The 7,614-nt window shown below is 37.1% G+C and overlaps 2 protein-coding genes across 2 annotated transcripts in view; both read left to right on the top strand.

Moving 5' to 3' along the window:
• LOC103398153 (kinesin-like protein KIF27) overlaps positions 1-2,887 on the top strand; it is an 11,572-nt gene extending 8,685 nt beyond the window's left edge. The window contains exons 13-14 of the mRNA XM_025053003.1: positions 1,533-1,731; positions 1,807-2,887. Of these exons, the coding sequence (XP_024908771.1) occupies positions 1,533-1,731; positions 1,807-2,375 (768 nt within the window). The 3' untranslated portion in view covers positions 2,376-2,887. The remainder of the gene's footprint in view (positions 1-1,532; positions 1,732-1,806) is intronic.
• A 203-nt stretch (positions 2,888-3,090) lies between these two features.
• Positions 3,091-7,599, top strand: gkap1 (G kinase anchoring protein 1). Its single transcript, XM_008336675.3, has 12 exons — positions 3,091-3,218; positions 3,560-3,810; positions 4,208-4,366; positions 4,537-4,614; positions 5,492-5,633; positions 5,715-5,743; positions 5,887-6,048; positions 6,226-6,312; positions 6,488-6,551; positions 6,641-6,711; positions 6,801-6,878; positions 7,283-7,599. Exons 2-12 carry the CDS (start codon positions 3,562-3,564, stop codon positions 7,322-7,324), a joined length of 1,161 nt encoding a protein of 386 aa, XP_008334897.1. The 5' UTR covers positions 3,091-3,218; positions 3,560-3,561; the 3' UTR covers positions 7,325-7,599.
• Positions 7,600-7,614: the final 15 nt, after the last annotated feature.

Genomic DNA, 7,614 nt, shown 5'->3' with positions numbered 1-7,614 from the left:
TAGAAAGAAGAGGAATGAAGGTCAGCCGCAGCAAGACAGAGTGCATGTGTGTAAACGAAAGGAGTGAAATGGTGAGATTACAGGGAGCAGAAGTGGTGAAGGTGCAGGAGTTTAGGTACTTAAGATCAACTGTTCAGAGCAGCGGAGACTGTGGAAGAGAGGTGAAGAATAGAGTACATGCAGGATGGAACAGCTGGAGAAAAGTGTCAGGAGTGATCTGTGACAGAAGAGTGTCAGCTAAGGTGAAGGGAAAGGTTTACAGGACGGTGGTTAGCCAGCCATGATGTATGGTTTAGAGACACTAGCAATAGGCAGAAAACAAGGCGGAGCTGGAGTTAAAGATGCTAAGATTCTCTTTAGGAATGTCAAGGTTGGATAGGATCAGGAATGAGGTCATTAGAGGGACAACACAGACAGGAAAGTTTGGAGAAAAGGCTAGAGAAGCCAGATTGAGATGGTTTGGACATGTGCAGAGGAGGAACAGTGGATACATTGGTAGAAAAATGTTAGAGATGGAGCTACCAGGTAGGAGACAAAGAGGAAGACCAAAGAGGAGATACTGTAAATGGATGCAGTGAGGGAGGACATGCAGATAGTTGGAGTTAGAGTACAAAATGCAGAGAACAGGAAGAGATGGAAAACAACGATTCGCTGAGGCAACCCCTGAAAAAGAGAAAGCTGAAAGGAAAAGAAGCAGAAGAATGCTCTGTACCTTGCTACTGGTCTGTAATGGGCGGTATTGACAATGGAGTCCTTGCAAAAAAAAGGTTGGGGGCCACCAGTATAAATGTAACTACTCCATAACAGACTAATGTATGTTTATTCAATTTATTATTATTATTATTATTTGATTGATTATTAAAAACGTTTAATTTCTTAGGTTAAGAAACTCAGCTGCATGGACTTTACTAAATGCTTTTCAAGCTCCCGCGGGCCAAACAAAACAGCTTGGTGGGCCGCATTTGGCCCCTGTGCCTTGAGTTTGACACATTAGGTTAGGAGTCTGTTGCATAGTATTATATTTGTATTTTGTTATAAATGTTTTAGTTTCTTTTTTATTGCATTTTTTATCAGTATCTAGAGCACACCCAGGTTTTAGCACTTTTGCATTGGAAATGTATTGCTTTACTTAGGAATATTTATATCTGCACAACTAATGTCTGTTTTTTTAAGCATCAATACATTATATATATTTTATATAGAACATAATTTTTAGCTTCTCTTCTTCTCTTCACTTTTTTATACATTTACCTGTGAATATTTGTATGGATTATTGCCCTGCATGCCATTAATTGCTCCTGAGGACAAATAAAGGTTGAATTGCAATGAATTAGATTATAAAGCATCCACCAAGCACTATTGCCAATAGACATTTTCCTCTGATGTCAGGTTTGTAATATTCCATTGACAAGGAAATAGATGCTAATATACAGCAACAAATCACAGTATATGAGTTGAGCATAAATTTGTGTTGACGGCTGTATACTCTGTTTCTTCATTTTTCACACAGTCAGTTGTATTAACACTTTCAGGTTGTGGGTCTCCGTGAGAAAGAGCGTTGTTTGCATGTGCACTGTGAAGAGCTTAAACTTCACGTTGGAGAGCTACAGACAGCGCTGGGCGACATGGAGATTAGCATGAAGCATGTGGCCCTGGGGGCAGACCGTAAGTTTACAAAACAGTGCAAGGACTACCAGAAAAACATCGAGCTTCTCACAATAAAACTTCAAGGTAAAAAAAATGAAAAACTTTTTTTTTCTTTAGATGTGAATATTCAATAAAAAACATCATTTTGTTTCTGTTTAGATGACCATACAGGGCAGCAAATGCGGAGTGTCCACGAGAGACTGCAGCATCTGGAGAAAGAATTATTTTATTACAAAAGCTACAGCCGGCAGCTCAAACAGAAGCTCAAAGAACCTGCCTGCAATCAGTCTTTACATGAACAGGTGCAGACAAAACACACTGCACATGTAGAGGCGAGAACAACCAAATCCCTGATAAGGACTGAAAGAGTCCAATCACAGAAACCTGCTGCAGCAACACTCACAAAGTTACAAAGTGGCCAAAGATACTGTAAGGCACAGAATGAACGTCACACTTTGGGATCTCTGTCCTCTGACCTTCAAGAACAAAACACCAAAATGTTAGAATACAGCCAGATACAAACACAAAGAGAGACACAGGACAGAAATGCAGTAGTGGCTGGTGACTGTGGGCAGAGTTTAGAGTTGACACCTGTCCGCCTGTGCCGCAGGAAATTGAGGCAGATTTCTGTATCGGACCTTCAGGTCTCTGATCCTATCACAGGGAGACCACAGTCTGATGTTGATAAAACGGGGTCCATCTTACAGGATTCTTTAGAGCTGCCCTGAAAAGTTCTTTTTACTGTTAAATGTTGTGTAGTTTAAATGTTATACATTTCTACTTAAAGTGAGGAAAGTTTTTTTTTTCTTTTTACTAAATAGTGAACATATAACTAAGAACATGAAGAAAGTACCATAATTTCTGTATTACAGTCTGTTTGTTTCTTTTATACCCTTGTTTTTATGCACTTTTTCCTCGCATCATGTTAATTTATGTTAAATATTTTGAAGGTTTAATTGCATATAGGCATTGTGGTTCTGTTGGAAACTTGAAGAACTGCCTGTATAGATTAGTAACAAAGCAAGATAGGTTACCTTACAGCTGGGTCAGTACACCTATGCAAACTACTGTATATACAGTACGGTATGTAAACTGGAATATTCATAGATTTTGCACAAAATTATGTCCATGAGAAAGTGTTTAGGTGGGACACACTTTCAAAAGTAGCTGTTAATTTTCGATCTGGATGGTGGTTGCTGGATTATAGATTAAATAAAAGTTGTGTCATTAAAACAGTAAATACCAGTTTTACTGTTATTTCTCTGTATTGATCATCTGTTATGTTACATTAAGCTACGATGGGGTATTAGTATATAAAGGCCATTTGTGTCTTCGTTTTGAATTAAAATATTTATTCACTTAATAAGTGGTTTGAGAACTTATCAATAAATTGAAAATATCTACATATCTAAAAACGTATAATTATTCATATTAAATATAACATTCTGCGCTGTTGTAATAAATCAAGTTTGTCCTCTCCCGGCTCCTGTACCTACCCAGACACTCGCTGTGTAATAAAACAGTAGCAGAAGACAGTCCAGTCACGAATAAGTGAAAGTGTTGTACTTTATGTAAGTATTCCATTTCCAGCACAGAAACGTAAACGTAAATACAATTTTTATTTCGTGCCTGCCACGCAAAAATCCATGTTTTGTACGGGAACTGTGGCTAAAGCCGGCCGGCTAAGCTGTTAATGCTCTGCTAGGTTAATTTAGTGCTAGTCTGCGTTAGCTTTTTCCGTCTCAACAAAAGCGTTCACTGACATCCTGTCGACACAATCTGTGGATGAAATTAGTGTTTGTGTTTATTTATGTAAAAACAAACTAATAGCTAAATGCGTACTTATTGTTTTTACTTTAAGTGTTCTTTATTGGACTTTTTCTGTTTTCTCCCCTCATCTCTTTCATTCCAGCAATGGCATCATCTGCTATGATCACAGTTCCTACCACTGCCTCTCGTTTTGCCCTGCTCCAGATAGACTCGGATTCGGACTCTGAAACATCGGAGCCCGGAAAGGGTAGCAGTAAAGGAGCACGGGATTCCTCGGGAAAACCCCGACAAGGAAAACCAGGAACGGGCAGTGGGAAGGCAGCGCAGGGTAACGACAAGAAGAAAGAGAAGAAAAAGAAGAAGAAGGAACAGCAGCAGAGTGAAGCTAACGAGGTGATTGTGTAGATTGAAGCAACTGCTTCAAAAACACACAGTAGGGACAATAGCAGTGATTGTGTAATGGTGTTCCTCAGAAGTTAAAAGTTTTAAACCAGCAGCATTTGGTGACTTTTTTGATTTATATTTCATTATAATGTATGTAGAGCTTTGTATGACAACCATACACAAATTTGCCAATGACACATCACCACACTGTTTTCCTTCACTCCCCCAGTTTTACAAGATTTAAGTTTTAAAAAAAGCTTTACCTACACTGTAAACATATATATAAACAATATAAGTATAAAAATATACTAGGTTAATATATATTAGGTTAAAAATTGCTCCAATCCAACTTAATTGGTGTTCACTAGGACACACATTTAGATGAGGTTTTATTTCTTTTCTACAGTTGCGTAATTTGGCCTTTAAGAAAATACCTCAAAAGTCTTGTGCCCCGCCTCCCAGTATGACACTGTCGGGAATAGCCAGTGAACTTCTCAACCCTTCAGTAGAGGATCAAAGTCTTCAATCAGGAGGGTGGCAGCAGTGGAAGCAGAGAGATGAGCAGGTAAAAAAAATTACAATTCTATAACACACATCAGAAAGAGAATAACTATGACCAGAAATCAGAAAAAAATGAATAAATGTGTGATTTTTATGTATGGTACTTTGGCCAAAACCCATCAAATGTATGTCAGATAGAACACAAACAGCAAATGTGCTTTCCTCCCTCCCCAGATAACCACAGAATTATATGAAGCTGATTTGGAAAAGGCCTTACTTATGAGTAAACTGGAGTATGAACAACAGAAACAGGTATGCTGCGTACATTTACACATACACAGCATATTGTTAAAAAAACAACAACAAAGCACAAAAAATGTGCTACTGGAAGAACACCCAGATTTCTCAAATAGTAAAATGAATGAGAGTACAACGTTGTCTGAGGTCACCCAGCCCTGAGGGCTGGATTTTGCAAAGCATTTTTGACCTAGTGTGTCCTCACTCGGCTCAGATGGTTGTAGAGCCGTTGAGTGTACTCAGTGCCATATCATATGTACTGTACAATATGACATGGCACTTACCAAACACAGTTGTTCCCTAACATAAATAGCTGTTCCAATTATTTCTCCACCCTGAAGAGTTGGCTGATGATACAAGATAGTAATACATTTCACTGCATCTAATTTCTTTATTTTAAAAAGTAAAAATGATCTTCGTAATCATTAGTAGTAGAGGGTCTGTATTCTTTTTAGTAGAGGGTCTGTATTCTTTTTATCACTATTTTTTCCAGGTCTTTATTTTGCATATAACATGCATGTTTTGAGGTAGAAGGGACTGTATACTTTTCTAAATAGACAATTTCTGTTTCTAAATTAAATATTTTTGTGTTACACAGTCTAATTGAATTATTAACTAAGGTGTAGTGAAATAAAATAACAAGAATTACAAAATTTTGAATCCATTTTACCTCATTATCTTGATTTGATTTAAAATCCATTATAATATAAAAAACTAAAGTAGAATACCACAAATGGTAGCTGCATCTTATGTTGTTTTATAACAACAAATTCCCTTTAAGTTTTTTTTTCAAAAAATCTGTAAAAGTTTATTAACAACATACTGTAATTATGCAGTAATCTTTGAAGAAAAACTTAGTAGCTAAAATCAAAGAATCCTATTTAATCCCCAGAACAACACAAACACATGTTCGCCAAAATCACGAGGAGGAGGAGGAAAAGAGTCAGGAGGGAAGAAGGAGAAAAAGAAGAATCAACAGGCAAAAGACAAAAAGACTGTTTCTCTGCAGGACTTTCAGGCTGTGGGAAATGCAGGTGAGAGGAATTATATTCTCACCGTAACCTATCAAACAGGTTAAAGTAATGGTTGACAAGGACACATTTATTTATTTTCAGAACATTCCTGTAAGAAACAAGACAAAGAGGTGAGCAAAGAAAGGTTAATGTTACTACCCTCTGTAAAACACCTGTTAAATTTAATGAAATGGTACCAGTTGTTGTTACCTGTGCCTGGGTTGTTTGTGTGCGATGTGCAGAACCTTTAAATGAAGTTGTCATTGAAATTCAGGATGACAGAGCAGCTAACCAGGCACTAGAACCTAATCAGGACGAGAGGTTTTTTAATAAACTGGAAGACGACGTCAGTCGGATCATCCAGCAGGAAAAAAGACGTGAGCAGTTCGTTAACAGTCAGGGACAGGAAGTTAACACATCCACAGAACATGAACAGGTGAGTAGAGTCTGTAAAAAGCTTGACGGTGTTAATGATACCTCGGGTGTTTATTGTTGTTCTGTATTTATACTTTTACTACTTTTATAAGCACATGTGAATGCAAAAACAATTAATGTAATGACATTGTTTTTTTTTGTTTTGTTTAATTTCTAATGTCCTGATTGTTACTTATAGGACCCACGGGCAGAGCAGCTGAAATATGAACTGGAGAAGAAAGACCAGGAAATTGAAAAGTTAAAGAAGACGATTTCACTGTGGGAGGTTGGCTTTTATCACCTCTGACTGATCATTTCGGGGGGTTTTCCTCAGATATATATATATATTTTTTTTTTTCAGATACAGGGCTCTTTTGTCATGTATGTAGTTGTTATCCAGCATACTTGACCTGTTTTCTGTCAAAGTACTTTAACAACTCATTATCCTTTAACCTCTGCAGGGGAAATATAAAGAGGTGAAGGCCCGGAATTCTCAGCTGCTGAAGATGCTTCAGCAGGGAGAGAGTGAGTTGAATTTTTGCTCACTTGCTCATAACACTAGTGACGGCTAACTAACATCTCTGTGTTTTAATACTGTTTCTAATATCACTCAGTGAAAGACAAAGCAGAGATTCTTCTACAGGTAGAAGAGCTTCTAAATATAAAAGAAGAACTTTCATCACAGGTGTGTTACCTTCATAGAACGATGAAAGCTTTAAATTATTTACATTTCTGTACATTTGCTCTATGTATTTAGATTGTATTTTCTTGTAGGTAACATTACTGCATGCTGCTCTTGAACAAGAAAGGTCTAAGGTCAAAGGTCTGCAGTCGGAACAACCGAAACATCAGGTGGGTCCGGAGATTATACAATCCAAGTCTATGTAGTTTAGCAACCATGCAGTAGACCTGTTATCAAGTCCATAAGTGCAAAACAAACAAGCAGATGCCAAAAGTCACTCACATTTTCCTGATTACTTGTGACTTTGTGGAAATGTTATCGTAACAAAAAAGGACGGTTCTCTTCTGTCTACTTAACATTAAAAAATTATTAATTATTATATATATATATATATTAATAAAAAATACATTTGAACTATTTATTAACGAGAAATTCTCCCCTATATGGACAAATTACCACCACCGATGAGGTCATCATTTATTATTCAGTGACATAATTGTGTCTATTGCTTGTTTAAATTTTACATTCGTCATCATAATCATAGTGAACTTTTCTGTGCTTCTGTGCTTTACAGGCAAACAGAAAAGGAAGGAAAGGCTCAGAAATGGATGTATAAAGTTTTCAGGGCAAAATCCCTCAACACAAAACTGACAAAGACATTAAGAAAAATGCTGCTGATCAGAATCAGGGTTTCTCTATGTTTTGTTTCAGCTTGACTTCTCTGTAGGCATAAATTGCATGCTCTCTTGCTTGGACATTATAATGAATGACTGAGTTTGAAGATTTTGTCCTGTTCTGCCATCTGCTGGCACAGGTTTTTTGGGGGGAGGTTATCACCAACATGATTGAATTTGTCTCAACTGTAAAGTAAATAAAGTACTTTTTCAGTGAGATGATTTTAATGTA

This window comes from Cynoglossus semilaevis, chromosome Z (assembly GCF_000523025.1).
Source record: "Cynoglossus semilaevis isolate Cse_v1.0 chromosome Z, Cse_v1.0, whole genome shotgun sequence".
Taxonomy (NCBI): domain Eukaryota; kingdom Metazoa; phylum Chordata; class Actinopteri; order Pleuronectiformes; family Cynoglossidae; genus Cynoglossus; species Cynoglossus semilaevis.
Note: the sequence above shows the minus strand (reverse complement) of the source record. Positions and strands in the feature narration are given on the sequence as shown.

Excerpts from the sequence above, each read along its gene's own strand:
- gkap1 (XM_008336675.3), top strand. The coding sequence starts at position 3,562 with ATGGCATCATCTGCTATGATCACAGTTCCTACCACTGCCTCTCGTTTT. Across the intron at positions 6,313-6,487 it reads AGACGATTTCACTGTGGGAG|GGGAAATATAAAGAGGTGAA; the intron begins GTTGGCTTTTAT and ends TAACCTCTGCAG. Across the intron at positions 6,552-6,640 it reads GATGCTTCAGCAGGGAGAGA|TGAAAGACAAAGCAGAGATT; the intron begins GTGAGTTGAATT and ends AATATCACTCAG.